A 17,782-nucleotide genomic window follows, 5' to 3' on the forward strand; every position below is an offset into this window, starting at 1 on the left:
ACTCCGCTAATCCAGAAATAGTGCTTCAGGTTAAGAACTTTGCTTCAGGATGAGAACAGAAATCATGCTCCGGCGGCGCGGCGGCAGCAGGAGGCCCCATTACCTAAAGTGGTACTTCAGGTTAAGAACAGTTTCAGGTTAAGAACGGACCTCCGGAATGAATTAAGTTCTTAACCTGAGGTACCACTGTAATAGGGACGAATCTCTAGACTTCCCACCTTCCCCTCCATGGGTCCTATTATTAAACCTTTTCTTCTGCATCTTTTTCAATAGTCCATATTTTATATAACTCCATTACCTCCATAGTACTTGCTACGTACATTGCAAGTGTTATTGCAATCCTGCTAATGTTTTCATCTGCTTACAGCGGTCTCCAAGATAAATTATAATTTTTTCTCATCCTGGGTTAAAGTTTGGTCTTCTTGGTTCCTGAGATTTCCTGTCAGTTTCGCCATTTCGGCATAGTCCAACAGTTTAATTTGCCATTCTTCTCTGGTAGGGACTTTCTCTTCTTTCCATCTCTGGGCTAATAGCATCCGTGTGGCTGTCATACATAAAAAGTCTTTTTTTTTTGCTCCCTTGGAATTTCAGCACCTACAATTTCTAAGCCTCTGGGTTGTGGTTTTGGTTTTTAATAAAAGTTAATCTGAACATTTTTTTCAATTCATTATATATCATTTCCCAGAATGCTTTTATTACCTTACAAGACCCCCACATAGGATAAAAGGTGCCTTCTTTTTCTTTACATTTCCCGCAGATATTTGTACCTATCTTAGACATTTTTGCTAACTTACTGGGAGTCAAATACCATTGGTACATCATTTTCATAGTTTTCTTTCAATGTACAGCACACCGAGAATTTCAAATCAACCCTAACCTTTCCCAATCTGAAAGTTGGATATTATGCCCTAATCTCAATTTTTCTTAACACAAGGTGGGAACCTCCAGCCTGCGGGCTGAATGTGGCCCTCCAGACTACTCTGTTTTGACCTCTGGATTCTCCCCAGGCCACGCCTCTTTGCAGGCCACATGACCCAGAAAGCTGTCTGTGGACAAATGCCGGCTCCCTTGGCCTGAAAGCGAGATGAGTGCTGCAACCCCAGTCGCCTTTGACTGGGCTTAACTGTCCAGGGGTCCTTTACCTATGATTTTTAATATTTATTTAGGCCCTAAAAAGACCCAATATGGAGGCCAAATGGCCAAAATATTGGGAAATATTAGAAAAAGATGGAGACAATTGGAAATTGCAGAGTTTGGAGAAAATGAAGGATAAGGTGCGAGACTGGTTACATTATGCTCAGATTAAAGAAGTTTTTAAAAATGATAAAAAGTTAGGGTTCCAGGTGGAGAAATCGAAGTTAGAAACTGAATTGTTAGAACCAAAGACTAAGGTACTATCTAGAATGTATAACTTGCTGTTAAAATGGAATACACAAGACGAAATGGTTAAATCGGCTATGATAAAATGGGCACAGGACATTGGGCATAACATTATGTTTGAGGACTGGGAAAGGTTGTGGACCACTGGGCTGAACTTCACCGCATGTAATGCTCTGAAGGAAAATGTTATGAAAATGATATATAGATGGTACATGACCCCAGTTAAACTTGCTAAAATATACCATTCGTCTGATAATAAATGTTGGAAATGTAAAGAAAATGAAGGAACATTCTTTCACCTCTGGTGGACATGCCCTAAGGTGAAGGTCTTCTGGGAAATGATATATAATGAACTGAAAAAGGTATTTAAGTATACCTTCACAAAGAAACCAGAGGCCTTCCTCCTGGGTATTGTCGGCCAGAAGGTCTTAAAGAAGGATCGAACATTTTTCATGTATGCAACAACGGCAGCAAGGATTCTTATCGCAAAAAACTGGAAAACTCAAGATCTACCCACACTGGAAGAGTGGCAGATGCAGCTGATGGACTATATGCAACTGGCCGAGATGACCGGCAGAATCCGTGATCTGGGAGAAGAGAAGATGGAGGAAGACTGGGAGAAATTCAAAATGTATTTACAAAAACATTGTAATTTGGTTGAATCTTAAGAAGGATGCTGGATTATAAAAAACTGCTCACCACTAAATTAGATTTAAATTTGATGATAAGTGAGACTAAAGAAAATATAAAATTTGTTGGAAGAAGTGCTAGATTATATTTGAATGAATGGACATGAGATTGAAAACAAGTTGATAATTTGTGTGGAAAAATTTTTAACGATGCAAATGGGAGCGGGAGACGTGAGGGAGTCCAAAGAAGTGATGAAATTGTTATGACAGAAATAAGATTGTGTATTATGTGTGCATTTATATTTAAAAACCTTAATAAATATTTATTAAAAAAAAAAAAGATTTTTAATATTTATTTATTTAATGTATTTATTTCAAAGATTTATATACTGCTTGCCCATCATAAAGCCCTCGAAGCAATTTACAAAAAGAATGAAAGAATAAAATAACCAGTAAAAATAAAAAGTTTTTTTTAAAAAAACCAGTAAGCTAAAAAAAACCCAGATTTTAAAAATCGGCCAACATTCTACATATCTGGGTAGGTTTGCTTAAACAGAAATGTTTTTAGCAGGTGCCGGGAAAGACCTGACATCAATAGGCAGGGAGTTCCAAAGGGTAACTTCTTACAAATGTGGGACGCCGACTATGCGGGTGTTATGCGCGGATTGCAACAGGGCCAGTCCTGCAGATTGGAGCAGCGGAGTAGGCGTGTTTGGGGTAAGGCGATTTCGCAAGGAAGATGATGATATTTTTTTATTGTTGTTGTTGTTGTTATTATTCTGTTTGGCAACTCCTGTCAGGTCCAAAATGCCATGCCTCGCCCTTCCCTCTGGAGCAGGGAAATCCCGAAGCTCTCCACCGCCCCCTTCCCCGCTGCTGCCAATCCCTTTTCGGAAGCGGCGCCGCTTCCCAGCCTCGGAGCCCCTTCTTCGGCCGGGCGGAGATGCTGGCGCCTCGCCCGCCCGGTGCGCCCTCCTTGGGCGCGTCCCGGCCCTGCGCCAGCCGGGGAGGAGGGCGGGCGCGCCGCGGCTTCTCGGGCCGGGCTTTGGCAACGCGCAGCCGGGCGGAGGCTGAAGGTCGCTTGGGCAGGAAGTTCCCGTTCTCGGGCGGGCCCAGCAGCTGCGCTGCAATGCGAGGCGGGAGGAGGCGGCGGCGGGGCCGAGGAGGAGGCGGCCCCTGATCCGTCGCAGTCCGGCCCCGGGGAGGGATTTAGCCGGAGCCTTGGCTGCTGCTCCGGAGCCAAGCTGCTCCCCTTCCTGGCCGCCCCGATCTCCGGCTGCTCTCCAAGCGAGCGCCCCGAAAGCGTCTCCAAGGGCGCACGGACCTCTCCAAGGAGCCGGCGGTTGTTGCGCGCTAGGGCGCACCGTCGGGGCGCCTCTTCCCGCGGCTCCCCGGCGGCTGCGAGAGACGCATGGCGCTGCTTTGGGGGGTCGGCGTACTTCTGGCTTCCTGCGCTCCCTTCGGGCTTGGCGGCTTTCTCCCCGGAGCGACGCCGGAGCAGCGCGAAGGCACTTCGAGAGCACGGAAGGACGGTGAGTCAGAGAGGCGTATGCCGCTTACCCCTTTCCCCGCCGCCCCTTGGGGCCGCCTTCACACGTTACTTCTTCCCAAGCGCTACTTCTTCACACGTTTCTTCTTCCCACACTGGCTGCCTAGCAGCAGCAGCAGCTCTCAGTAAAGGTGCTTTTATTGCCAAGCTTACCTGGAGATGTTGGGGATTTAACCTGGAGCCTTTTGCATGCAGAGCAGGTGCTCACAATAATAAATCAGGCCAGCATTATTGCGTGTTGCAGAGAAAACAGCAGCTTGTCAGTAGTGAGATGGGAGAGGTAGGAGCGGAATTTCCTGATGAGTCAAGTTGCAGTTCTATTCATATCTGCAAAGAAGTCATTCCCGTTGGATTTGACGGTAAGTGGCGTTAGAATTGCAGCCTCTCTCTTCTAAGCTGTTATACTAGGGTGGGGAAACCTGTGTATCTCTCTCCAAATGTTTTTGGACTCCAGGTCCCATCATCCCATGCTGGCTGGAGCTGATGGGAGCTGGAGCCTGACATCATATGGAGGGCCGCATCCTTTGGACCTCTGTAAATCCATTTTTATGTGATCCCTGATTGGTTAGGACATGATTGGTCCAGGACAGGAGTGGAAAACCTGTAGACCTGCAGATGTTGCTGGACTACAGCTCCCATCATCCCTGACCGTGGGTGCCATGCAATGTGCATGATCCTGGCATGCCCAGCACCTTCATAGGAAATTTTGAGGGTGCTCGGGCACTCAGTGCCCCAGGGAGTTGGCACCTATGCCCCTGACCGTTGGCCAAACTGGCTGGGACTGATGTGAGCCAGACAACATCTGGAGTGTGACAATTTCCCCATCTCTGCCTGTGGTTTAGTTTATCCCACCATGGAGCCATTGGCCAACCCTCTTCATTGGAGGCAGACAAGATGAAGGTGCCCCTAAGCATGTTCAGAGGGCATTTGCATTCAAAGGTAAAGGTAAAGGGACCCCTGACCAGTGGCGTAGCATGGGGGGTGCAGGGGGGGGCCGGCCGCACCGGGCGCAACATCTGGGGGTTAGGGTTAGGGGGCACAAATCCACGGGTTAGGGGGCGCAAATTACTTGCCCCGGGTGCTGACAACCCACACTACGCCACTGCCCCTGACCATTAGGTCCAGTCGTGGCCTACTCTGGGGTTGCGGTGCTCATCTCGCTTTATTGGCCGAGGGAGCTGTCATACAGCTTCCAGGTCGTGGCCAGCATGACTAAGCCGCTTCTGGCAAACCAGAGCAGTGCACAGAAACACCGTTTACCTTCCCGCCGGAGTGGTACCTATTTATCTACTTGCACTTTGACGTGCTTTTGAACTGCTAGGATGGCAGGAGCAGGGACTGAGCAACGGGAGCTCACCCCGTCACGGGAATTCGAACTGCCAACCTTCTGATCGGCAAGTCCTATGCTCTGTGGTTTAACCCACAGCGCCACCCGCGTCCCTGGTATTTGCATTGCCACGCAGTAAATAGACCCATATCAAATATTAGAGGGGAAATTTCCAAAATGGAGGGGGAGGGGAGTTGCTGCTAACAGATTTTAACCCCCCCCCCCTTTACAAATTAAGCACTGAGTCGTTTAGGCATGTTTTCATCGCATTCAATGGGATTGCTCTCAAGTAAGTATGACAGTAGGATTGCAGCCCTTAACTGCCCTGCCTTATAAAATAATTGAAGTGAACGCTATAGACAGGTGCCTCTTTGAAACCGTGTCTTGCTCATCTAGAAAGCTGGGGTTGGCGCTGTTTTCTAACTGCACCCTTGGTTGTGAGAGTCTGGGCTTCCTGTATGGTGTGTGGTGTACTCTTGCCCTCTGAATCAGCAGCCGAAAGAGGCAGTTTTTGCCATAGTTCAGTGGCGGAGCAGCTGCATTGCACACAGGAGGTCTCAGGTTTCATCCCTGGCATCTCCAGGTAGGGCTGCGAGAGACTCCCTCTCTGAAAACCCTGCAGAGCTGCTGCCAGTCAGTGTAGACAGTACTGAGCTTTGATGGGCCTGACTCGGAAGAAGGCAGCTGCCTATATTCCTAGGTTCTCTCCCCACCTTGGGTGGAGGTTGCTGATAGCTGGAGAAGGCAGGTGAGGAGGATTTGGGGGGTGGAAGGGACGCGGGTGGCGCTGTGGGATAAACCACAGAATCTAGGACTTGCCGATCAGAAGGTCGGCGGTTCAAATCCCCGCGATGGGGTGAGCTCCTGTTGCTTGGTCCCTGCTCCTGCCAACCTAGCAGTTTGAAAGCATGCCAGTGCAAGTAGATAAATAGGTACCACTCCGGCAGGAAGGTAAATGGCGTTTCCGTGCGCTGCTCTGGTTCCCCAGAAGCGGCTCAGTCATGCTGGCTACATGACCCGGAAGCTGTACGCCGGCTCCCTCGGCCAATAAAGCGAGATGAGCGCTGCAACCCCAGAGTCGGTTACGACTGGACCTAATGGTCAGCGGTCTCTTTCCCTTTCCCTTTCCCTCCATTTTTTAACAGTGGTTTGAGATGGAGAAATCAGCAGGTGTACTTTCCATGACATTGAACGTAATACGATCACCTGTTCACTGCTGCAGGTCAAATTGCTGTTAAAGGCGCAGCTGCAGAAGTTGGCAACGCTAGACCAAACATCCATGAGTTTGTTTTCCAACAGGTTTATGAAGCCAAGAGCCCTCTCCCCATCATTAATCTCTCTAGCCTGTCCTTGGTTTCTTCAGACACAGTTGGGACTACAACTCCCATCCTCTGACCATGGGCAATGATGGCTGGGAATGATGGGGGTTGTAGTCCCAGCAACATCTGGGGACCAAGGTTGGGTGTGGCTGCTCTGTCGGCAGGTAGGCTGCCTCTGAACCTGGATGCTCCGTTATCTGCTATCCTCGTTATAGTTACCTGTTTGAGAGTTGGCAGCCCTGGTCCTCCGCTTCCAAAACAATGGGGGATTGAGAAGTTTAGGATGAAGGGAGGTTAAAGGCTGCTTTTCAGAATTTATGCCTAGGGATATAAAGGGGATTTTGTGGGATCGGAGCAAAACTCCCATCTCTAGACCATTATCTGTCTGTTCTCCCAACAGTGGGTGGCCAGTCAGATTCCTCTGGAAAACTCCAAGATCGAAGGCAGTAGCACGGCCCTATCCTGTGTGATAGAGCTGCTACCAAGCCAGGATAAGCGATTCTGAGAGTGATCTGGATTAAGGCAGCTTCCTAGGATCCTAAAAAGCAGAGCTCGAGAACTTGCGGTCTTCCAGGTGGTCCTGAACTCCACCTCCCATCTTCCCTGACTCGTGGGCCATTGCTAGCTGGGGCTGATGGGAGTCGGAGTCCAGCAACGTCAGGAAGGCTGTGGGTTCCCCATCCCTGCTTCACACCTCTGTTAAGTGCACTTAACCTGTGATCCCCAATTGGTTGGGACGTGTGAAGGACAAAGGGAACCAGTGACCCTCTTAAAGGTGTTGGACTGCAACTCCCATCATCCCTGACCATTGGCTGCACTGGCTGATGGGAGTTGGAGTCCAACCAACCTCTATGGTTTGGGCAGCTAAGAAATCGGGGGGGGGGGCTGGACTGGACTGGTAGAAGTTTTTACTGTACTCCTTAAAATCTACTCAACCCCCTGGAAGTGATGGGGGGGGCATTGTGTGTCTGCACACTCAGCTTCTAGTGCCTCTCCAATAACAACGCTCCGTTTACGTTACTGTGCACTCCTTGATTGGATGCAATCTTCCAAGAGGATCCTCACTCTGGCTTTCAACTTATCCTAAGTGCTGCACAGAAATCCATGTGGTTTCTCCTTGGCCACCTGCTAAATTTTTAAACTGGTACCTCCACAATGGATTTTGGCTTTGCCCTTCTTGAGCTCCTGGGCTGCATTGTCTTCCAAGCAACCTTCTGGGGGCCAGATGTCAAAGTGAGCAGAGGAATACGGGCTTCCATCTGGCTAGCAGCCCCTGTGAGAACAGGATGTGGGCCTTTAGCCTGATCCAGCTGGGCCCTTCTGATGTGCTTTTCACGGCACCGTAGGGTTGGAAGGGAACCCTGAGGGTCATCTAGTCCAACCCCCCTGCAATGCAGGAATATGCACCTGTCCCTTACCGGGATTGAACCTGCAGCCTTGGCATTGTCAGGAGGACTATGCTCTCACCAGCTGAACTATTTTATGAACCTTCACTCAGATGGTCTTCACAGTTCTTAAATGGTGTAGCAAACAGGCGGTAGCTCATTGGTAGAGCGCTTGCTTTGCATGCAGAAGGTGCCAGGTTCTGTTCCCAGGATCTCCAGGTAGGGTGGGATGAGGCACTTGTCTGAAATCCCAATTGAGCTGCTGCCAGCCCGTGCACGCAATACTTGGCTAGAAGGACCAACGTTCTGACTCTGAAGAAGGCGGCTTCTGAGGTTCCTGTTCCAATCAGTCATACGTTTTGAATGATGGGGGCTGGGGTCCTGCGTTATTTCTAGGGGGAAGCCCAGAACTCAGTGGCAGAGTACATGCAGAATTATAAGGTTCAGCTCCCGGTATCTGGAAGTGACTCTTGTCTGAAATCCCAGAGAGCTGCTGCCAGCCAGTGTAGACAATACTGCTCTTGATGGGCTGAATCTGCATAAGGCAGCTTCATAGATGGTAGGAAGGAGCTTAGTCCACCCAAATTCCTGGAATGCTGCTGCAGGCCAGTGTGATCAATCCTGATGTTGACGGACCAAAGATTGATTTAGAAAAACGTTTCCTTTTATCTGTGCACGAACATGTCAGGTCAAACAGCAACCAGATGTACCTTTACCAGGGAATGAGCCCCATCGAACAGAGGCAGGGGGTGGTTCTGAGTAAACATGCATGGGCTTGTAATGTTAGTCACCTTTTCTGTGCACCCCCCCCCCACTCCCTGCTTTCAGCTCACCACCCTCCCCTTTCCAGCACCATTTAAGCCCTTAAGCCTGTTGGAGCGAAGGCTCATTTGCTGCACATCTCAATGCACTTTGTCGAGTGATTCAGCAGAACCCCACAAAGAAAGGAAGTCCTTTCTTTAGTTCCTTGGAAAGGGGGGGGGGGAGAAGTCTATTGTGACATAATCTTGCTTGTATTTCAGCTCTAAGGCTGAATTCTACTCGTACAAAAGAATAATAATAATACTAAAAAACCTGTGCACAACACCACACAGGTTTCTAGTCCATAAGATCTTCAAAGTCTGGTGAGGGACTCAGAAGGTAGGGCAGATCAAGGGGACCTGTGGCCCCCTCCAAAGGTCAGACTGCCAGCACTCAAAGTGCTGTATAGGGCTCTGCCTCCCATCAGCCTCTCAGCCAGTATGACTAGTGGTTAGAGATGGTGGGAGTTGGGGAGCCCAGCAATATCTGGAGGGCCGAGGTTCTGTCCACAACTGTTTCCATGCCTTTCAGAAGCTGAACCAATTAGGCCTTGCAACTGTTTATAACAGTGTCCATTTGCATTATTCATTGAGGTGACGGCATCGCGAGCTTTCTCCATGGGGAATCCGGACTTTCCAATATACCGATTTAATACATGGCTGGGCATGAAAGCTGGTGGGGGGAAAAGGGCTTTCAACTGGATGGAGCAGAGAGGGAAGGGAGGCGGCGAATGCTTTGGTTTTTTGGCATTCCGTGTTGCACTGGAGAAGAAATCTGTTTCCGTTTGCATTTAAAGGAGAACTTGTTATATCTGCAGTTCCCGGAACAATCTGCAAACCAGAACACCCTCCTTTGAAATGTGCAGTTCTTCAAATTTTGCAATTCTGTATTCCAGCTGAGTGAGGGGGTCTTCAAATACATATACCAGGCCGTTGTGTGCGTCAAAATGTATGCATTAGTCAAAAAAGCATGCAGCAGTGCATTGTGTCTAGGAAAAGGTTATTTTGCAAAAATAATAGTTGAAATTGCATACCAAAAAAACGGGCATGAGAAATTAGCACTAAAATCAACAAGAATGAAAACTTCCAGACACTTTTAATGTGATATGCCACCCTTTTATCATGTATGCAGCGAAACCGTAATTTTCAAGCCTGACAAATCTGGAACTGGACTTGCTAATCTGATAACGCTGGTCCTCTTGTTGCTTTAACCCGTGTGCTATGGGATTCATTCTACGTGCCTATTTTGTAGTTTCGTTTTTCACCTGTTGTTAAATCCCTGTGGTTTTATATGCGTTATATAGTGAAACGAAACCTGGGGGGGGGGGGGAGAAAGTGACGCTGAAAAGCTGGTGAATTTTCACGAGGGCTTGGAAAAAAAACTAATCGTAGCTTGGAGCGGTGAGCCAAATTTAAGATTGCAGGAAAACACGAAACTGAGAGTAACCCCTTGCCCATTCCCAATTTCAGATGTCGGGACCCAACGGCCATGGGATGACAGGACCTGTTCGTGGCCCATCTCGCCAACGATCCTGTGGGGCGGGCAGCCCGTCAGCCTGAAGGAGGCGGCGTTGGTGAGTTTCCATGCCGGCTTTCCAGCTGGAGAGAGATCTGTTAACCGGGAGAAAGCTGGAGGCGGTCGGAAAGGGGGCAGTGGAGCAGCTGCGGTGACGCCGTGACCTCGAGCTGAGCTGGCCAAATGAGCTCATCGCGTTCTGCAACCGGTGCCACTCGCCTCCCCCTCTCCCCAAGCCTTCAGCCTGCCCTCCCAATCCTTTGCTTGACCCACAGATGCTGGGAGCCTCCAAGCATTTCCGGGTATTGCTCCTGGGCAGGAAACGCTGGGTGGGGATGGCCAGGGTGGGGGGAGAGAAGCAGACACCCCTGTGCAACATGCTCGGTCACACACAAGCCCCGCTCCCCTTCACGCCTGCAGGAGGACAATGAGCTAAGCTGGGCGAGGTGCTTCCTGCCATCAAGGGGACGAAGGGAGCTTTTTTTTTCCTGCCCTAGGTTTGGCCTTGGTGAAAGGGGCACTTTTGGAAAGAGTTCAGCTTGCATGCAGAGATCTGGCCCAAGAGGGTGGTCTCAGCCACTTGCTCTGGCTCACAGCGATACCCTTTCTTACTTACTAAGCAGGGGCAGGTGAGATCTGTCCACACAGAAAACATGATGGGTTCTCTGTTGCCTTCTACCAACCATCACCTCTCTCCTTTTCAGGGGTCTCAGGGCTTCCCGGCTCGGCTGAGGGTTGCGCTGGAGGTCGAGGGAGATCGCCTCCTCCTGGACTTGGTACAGAATCGGTGAGTTCAGGTTTGCATCATGGACAGAAGTGACAAGCGCCTTCTAACCAGAAATCTCTAGCTTTGCCCCTGGAATTACAGTGGTACCTCGGGTTACATACGCTTCAGGTTACATGCGCTTCAGGTTACAGACTCCGCTAACCCAGAAATAGTACCTCGGGTTCAGAACTTTGCTTCAGGATAAGAACAGAAATCGTGCTCCGGCGGCAGCAGGAGGCCCCATTAGCTAAAGTGGTGCTTCAGGTTAAGAACAGTTTCAGGTTAAGAACGGACCTCCAGAACGAATTAAGTACTTAACCCGAGGTATCACTGTAACAGACAGAGAGACCCAGAGGGCCCCATTCAACTCCTGTGGACAGAGGTTTAGAACAGTTTCAGGTTCACAACGGACCTCCGGAACGAATTAAGTACGTAACCAGAGGTACCACTGTATTTTGGCTCCTGCTTCGATACTCCGCAGCCACCATCACATTATTAAAACAACCCACAGGAAATAAAGCAGGGCGCCATGTCCACCATTTTATCCTAACCCCCTCCCTGAATCTTAGTGTAATCCAGTGGTTCTTCAAGGGTGTCGCGCAGAGGATGGCAAGTGTGGCAGGGAGCTGTGAGGAGAATCCAAGAAACGTTTAAACATTTCAGTGTAGTACAGGCGACGGCTGTTTTTCTGGTCCAATATGTGTGTGACAGCACATCCACACATCGCAACAAACCCAGAAGTGGCAGGAAAAAGGGGCTTGGGCGGGCTTTTGTATGCTCCGTCGACACGTGCAAGGGTCAGGAACGTAACCCCCGTGCAAAACGGCCGTTGCCTGTATAGTATCAATAAATATATTTATTTGCAGAATATGGCTAGATATCTTCTCAAACTGAGAGCAAAGAGTATCAAGCAACGTTGAGGACAATCCCAGTTGCAACCTTTTTGTTTTCCGTTGCATTTCTTACCGTTGAAAAATTCAGTGTGGCACAAGCAAATGTTTATTCTGAAAGTGTGGCCTAGAGAAAAGAGTTTGAGAGCTGCAGTAACCCAAGATCCCTGCAGGATCAGGCCAAAGGGCCATCTAAGCTCAGTCTGATCTGCTTGTGGGCTTCCAGGATTTCAGAGAAAGAGATATTCCCAGCCCTGTATGAAGATGCTACAGTGGTACCTTGGGTTACAGACGCTTCAGGTTACAGACTCCGCTAACCCAGAAATAGTACCTCAGGTTAAGGACTTTGCTTCAGGATGAGAACAGAAATCCCACAGGAGGCTGCATTAGTGCTTCAGGTTAAGAACAGTTTCAGGTTAAGAACGGACCTCCAGAATGAATTAAGTTCTTAACCTGAGGTACCACTGTATTGGAGATTGAACCCAAGACCTGCATGCAAGGCAGGTTCTCTGCTAGGGTCCCTCGCCTAAAAATCAATTAAGCTTCCAGTCCTCGTGGTTCTGATTCAAGGGGCAAATTTTAAAAAGGAGCTTTGCTGCCATCTTTTCCCTGCAACCTTTCTGCGTCCTCCAAATCCACAGTCTGTCCCTGCTGATTTGTATGTCTTCCATCGTAGGGAGCTGCTGGCAGGCACCCAAGGACTCGTCTATTACCTTTCCAGCGGGGAGAGGGCGACGCATCCGACGAGCACAGAGGTGGGCATCTGTTTTTCTGGCTCTGCGCAGCCCATTCCTCTGCTGGCACCCATCCCCACCGAAATCCAGGGCCTGGGGAATGTTTATTCCTGGGCCCACCTCCTCTGCCAGCTGGGACTCTGCCACGATGCAGAAGTTTCAGCAGAGGTGCCAGCTCCAGGGCTGGAGAAGCAGGCTGGGATCTGAGTGGGCAGCGATTGGCCAGGAAAGAGAGATTGGGGTCATAGCAGCAGAGAGGGTTCAAGGGGAAAAGGTCCAGCCTGTGGGCGGAAACTCTGAAAAAGGTGGATTTCACGTTGGGGAAAAGCTAGCTGCCTCAGGCCTTTCACAGTCTAACCACACTGTGTACCAAAACAAAATAAAAAAATTCCTTCCAGTAGCACCTTAAAGACCAACTGAGTTAGTTCTAGGTATGAGCTTTCGTGTGCATGCACACTTCTTCAGATACGATATCTGTAACACACTGTGTACCGTTCTGGTTGTTGTATTCTCAAAAAGCTTAAAGACCTTACTTGGAAAATAAATACAACCCAGGTGGTTAAGAAAGCCCAACAGAGACTCCATCTCCTCAGAGTCTTGCGGAAGAACAATGTCAATCAACATTTGATGATCTCCTTCTACCGGTCAACAATAGCAACAATAGAAAGTGTCCTTTCATACTGCATCACAGTGTGGTACGCTGGTTTGACATCATCCGATAGGAAGTGCCTACAGAGGGTGGTGAATACAGCACAAGATATTATGGGCTGTCCCGTGAATCCACTGGATGAAATAGCGGAAGAACGTTGCCTCAGGAGAGTGAGGAAAATTCTCAGGGGTGATTCACACCCTGGCCAGCACTTTCTTGATCTCCTGCCCTCAGGCAGAAGTTATAGAAGCCTGATTAGTCGCACCAACAGGGTAAAGAACAGCTTCTGTCTGTGGGCTGTTAGGCTGCTGAATGAAAAGATAACAACAGGGCAACTGACTTTTGGGTTTGGTGTGTGTGTGTCAGTAAACGAGGGGAATTAAGACTAAGAGAGCTGAGTGGGGGAGTGTTCAAGTAATCTCACTGTATACAAATCACTGTACAAGTGACAATAAAGTATTTCAACTGTGGAGCTAGGAAGGGTTAAGTTAAGGGTTATATTGAAAGCACTTTAAGCTACCATGTTTCCCCCAAAGAATTCTGGAAGCTGTAGTTTGTGAAGGGCACTGAGAGTTGTTAGGAGAACCCTGATTCCCTTACAGAGAACTACAGTCCCCAGAGTTTCCTATGAAGAAGAGGGATTGGTTGTTAAACCGCTCTGGGAATTGCAGCTCCTTCAGGGGAGTAGGGAGGCCACCTGACAATGCTCAGCACCCTTAGCAAACTCCAGCTCCCAGAATTTTCTGGGGGAAGCCATAGAACGGCATCACAGTGCTTTACAACATACGGCATAGATTTTTATAGACTTGGTCATCGGGTCTAACTCCCGGCAGTGCAGGAATCCTTTACTCGACGCAGGGCTCGAACCCACGGCCCTGAGATGAAGAATCTCTTGCTCTGCCGACTGAGCTATCCCAGGTCATGTGGCCCCAGTGGTCAAGGGGATGGGGCAAATCTTCTGTGAGAAAAGCAGAGGGCAGGGCTATAACGCCAAACCTGGGAGGCTGTGCTTATTCTCCCTGCTTTCTCTGTCTTCCAGGGCAATTGCTGCTATCGAGGCAAGATCCAGGGCTACCGAGACTCCTGGGCCAATGTCTGCGTTTGCTCTGGGCTAAGGTATGAGGAGAGGCTGGATGAGGCGAAGCTCTGTGGGAGGACGGAGGGATCACCCCTGAGCAGATTCCTTTCACTCTTGCGGTTTTCCGTGGGCAAAAATGTGGTTGACTGTTTATTTTCTTTCCGCCCTGCCAGTGGTCTGCTGGTTGTGTCCAGCGACAGGAGCTACAGCGTGGAGTCCAGCGCAGAAGAGGATCTGCGTACGAGGGCCTACAGACTTGAGTCGGTCAGGCAAGAGACGGGGGAATGCGTGCTGGTCTCTCTGTCCCGGGGACAGTTCCGCCCGCGGCCACAGCCCGAGCGCAGCTGGCTACAAAGGGTACGTTTTGAACATCTGGGCCAGAGCATCAGCCCAGCCGGCCCTGTGCTGCTTATTCTGAGCGGCAGTAGCAATCCAGGTGCTTAACATTGTTTTTCGCCCCGTCTCCCAGGCGAAGCGAGAGGCAGAGCCTGAACGTGGATTCGTGGAGCTAGTGATGGTGGCCGACCAGGCAGAGGTGAGACGATGCTCGATGCTCGTACCGCCCCCCCCAGCCCCCCATGGCAAAGCCCTTAACACAAACGTAAACACATTCCTCGTAGCTTCCCAGAGAGAAAGCACAGTGGTGTCTCTTCTAAAACGGATCGCAAATGTGCAGTTTTACCCAGTGAGGGACATTTCCCAATGGGCCGATTCCTCAAGTTGCCAGATCTCAACGAGGAGAGGTTTCCCTGTTTCTCCTCGTTCCCTCACTGTCCCCATCGGAAACCAATTCCCAGAGAAATCTGCACTGAATGTTTCCGATGGTTAAATCTGTTGTCGTTTGGTAAATCGATTAGAGCCGTGGTACACAGAAAGGAGTAAGTCTGGTAAGATGATTGGTTGAAAGTAGCCCCTGAAGGGAGGAATCTGCACAATTGCAGGAGTGAGGCCTTGTCACCATATAAAACACATGTCCTCAGAGAACTGGACTGGTTGTTGATTTGCTGCCAGCTCAAGTTCAAGCTATAAAGCCCTTAACAATTGGGGCCAGTTTACCTGTAAGATCACGTTGCTCCAGACGTGCCCACTTGTATAACTGACACGGCTACAAGTGCCACGTAATACCCACTCCACATCTGTAAAAAATTGATCTTACAGGCACTTTGGAACTCCCTGCCTCTTGACATCAAGCAGGCACTTTCGCCGTACTCTTCTCAGAGCCTGCTAAAAACATTTCTGCTTAAGACATGCCTACCCAAACACCTAGAGATTTTGGATGTATATTTTACCCTGTTTATTGCGGGTTTTATTTCTGTCCTTCAAATCATTGCTTTTAGCTGATGATTCCATCATTTTATTCTCTCCGTAAACTAATTTGAGGTGGGTGGTTGTTATTGTTTTGTTTTTAAATAAAGCGGTGTGTAAATCTTAAAACAAGGGTTGGCAACCTGCGGCCCATGGGCCACAAGCAGCCTATGGGGGTCGTTTAAATGTCCCACGAACCGAGCCGCCCGCTTGGCGAGTCCCCATGCCGACACAGCGCGGAGCAGGGACTCGCTTCCATGGCGCCGGAAATCACATCTGCACAGATGCAATCTGGCCCATGGAGCAATCTCCGTGGGAGTGAACCAGCCCAGGTGAGGTAAACCTTGCTGACCCCTGTCTTAAAAAATAAATAAAAATATGGGAATTCTGATGAAGATATCATGCAGTAGAAAAAGGTTTGAGTAAGAACGCTGCGGAGGTGAGGGTAGGGAAGTCAACTTATGAAGGAATGCAATTATTTGATTTGAAGGTTATTGTGAAAATGTTTTGAAAACTTAAAAAAACTTTGACAACCAAGGTGCCATTGTATTTAAATACAGGAATTCCATAGCGAACCCAAACCTGTTCAGGCACACCTGGGCTTTAAACATGTGGTACAGGACAGGGCCTTAACTTTGTCGTGCAGGAAATCTGAGGTTTTTCTTTGTATTTGCACACTTCCCACCTTCTGTCCAGAGAAGCAGGAGGCATGATCAGAGTTCATGCACACCTTGCTGCCAGGCAGAAGTGTTTGAGGAGGGGCGTGGCCTGGGGAGAGTTCCGAGGGCCAGGCAGAGAGATGCAGAGAGCTGAGCTCGGCCCCCAGTGTCTCAAGTCCCTTCCCACCACCTCCGCTTCTGTTTCCTTTTCAGTTCGAGCTGAACCCCGACCTTAACTGGACACAAACACGGATGCTGGAGATCGCCAGCCACATGGACGGGGTGAGTGGCTGCCCTAGGTGGATGTGGGTGGTGCACATGGGAATTGTAGTTTGACGACATCCTTGGACTCCAGCTCCCATCAGCCAGCATGGCTGATTGTCAGGGATGATGGGAGTTGTAGTCCAAATCCTCTTCCAGGTTAGGGGAGGTTGGCTAGGCAATTTTGTGTTGGGTTGGCTAATGGTCTCCCCTGATGCCAGGCAGCTTCATATATATTGGGGAACTGTCTTTGCTTTTGCTTTTTAAAAGGCATTTCTCCAAATACTTCAGTGTTTACCTCGCACGGAGAGTAATTTTGGGGAGAGCTCGGCAGGAAATTTGCAGTTTAAGACCCAAGAACCTTGAGAGTTGCCGATTCCTTCAGCTCTGCCTTCTGGTCTGAGGTCTTTTTAAAATATATATATATATATATATATTCCAATTTTAAAGATTACAAAAAAGACAAACAACCAAGAAAAAAAAGAAAAGAAAAAACACACAAATGCAACCTTTACATAACTTTCTTTCCTTTGCTTATTTCCTTGACCTCCTCACACCTCCCTTTTTTGTATTCTAGTTCAATTAGATATTTCAGCAAATCCTTTCCATCTTTGTTATTATCCTAAAAAATTTATCTTGATATACTATATTTTTACATTCTCCTCTTTCACTAATTACCAATCCATTTTTACTTAATCCTTTATATCATTTCTGCTAAGACCACAAAACTTCATTCCAACATCCTTCTAACATTCCTTAATTTTCTGTAAAATTACAGAAATATTGGGCTGAGGTCTTCTGAGGGGACACTTCGATGGCCGATGCTCCTGAGGGCCGGCTGGACTTTGCCAGGGGCAGAGCCTTTTGTATGGCAGGGTGGAAATCCCTTCCACTAGAGTTTCGACAGGAATAATCCCTGCTTGGTATTTGGATTTCTTCTGAAAAAGAAACATCCTGGATTATTCAGACAGGGCCTTTCAAATGTGCAATTCTTTGCCAGGCAGCTTTGACTGATGTGCTTGACGATCTTGTTCTTTTTAGTCTTGCAAAATTTATAATTATTTAAATGAAGGAATGAAGGAATAAAAGCACTCACCCCTTTTTCCCTCTTGCCCTCTGACCTTTTTCTTTCCTTTCCTTTTTCTTCTTTTAAAAACCCACTTTCTCCCATTTTCTTCCCCTCCTCTGCCCAGTTTTACCGGACGGTGGGTCTGCGGGTGGCTCTCGTCGGCCTGGAAGTCTGGAACAAGGGGAACCGCGTTTCTGTGGACGGTTCCCCCCGGGCAGTTCTGGAGCGGCTCCTGCGTTGGAGGCAGGAGGAACTGCTTCCTCGGATCCCACACGACAGCGTCCAGCTTATCATGTAAGGAGCCTGAGGGTTAGCCGCCCTGAACCCAGTCTTGGCCGGGGAGGGCAGGATACAAATAAATTATGATGATGATGATGATGATGATGATGATGATGATGATGATGATGGGCTCCAGAGAATCCCTAGCAGGGGAGTGTAGGGGGGTGGACTGGTGAAGTGAGGTGCT

At 48.8% G+C, this 17,782-nt stretch overlaps 1 protein-coding gene across 6 annotated transcripts in view; it reads left to right on the top strand.

Annotated features, from left to right (window-relative positions):
- Positions 1-2,493: 2,493 nt before the first annotated feature.
- ADAM15 (ADAM metallopeptidase domain 15) overlaps positions 2,494-17,782 on the top strand; it is a 45,654-nt gene continuing 30,365 nt past the window's right edge. For 2 of the 6 annotated variants that reach the window (XM_081840908.1, XM_081840913.1), the window contains exons 1-9: positions 3,120-3,541; positions 9,860-9,963; positions 10,610-10,692; positions 12,238-12,316; positions 13,984-14,060; positions 14,196-14,379; positions 14,492-14,557; positions 16,200-16,268; positions 17,441-17,610. In XM_081840908.1, the coding sequence (XP_081697034.1) occupies positions 3,421-3,541; positions 9,860-9,963; positions 10,610-10,692; positions 12,238-12,316; positions 13,984-14,060; positions 14,196-14,379; positions 14,492-14,557; positions 16,200-16,268; positions 17,441-17,610 (953 nt within the window). In that variant the 5' untranslated portion in view covers positions 3,120-3,420. Of the gene's footprint in view, positions 2,727-3,115; positions 3,542-9,859; positions 9,964-10,609; positions 10,693-12,237; positions 12,317-13,983; positions 14,061-14,195; positions 14,380-14,491; positions 14,558-16,199; positions 16,269-17,440; positions 17,611-17,782 lie in introns of those variants that run through there. The other 4 variants (XM_081840909.1, XM_081840911.1, XM_081840912.1 and 1 more) reach the window with 4 other exon arrangements.

The sequence above is a fragment of the Podarcis erhardii genome (assembly GCF_964252035.2).
Source record: "Podarcis erhardii genome assembly, chromosome: 15".
NCBI classification, from domain to species: domain Eukaryota; kingdom Metazoa; phylum Chordata; class Lepidosauria; order Squamata; family Lacertidae; genus Podarcis; species Podarcis erhardii.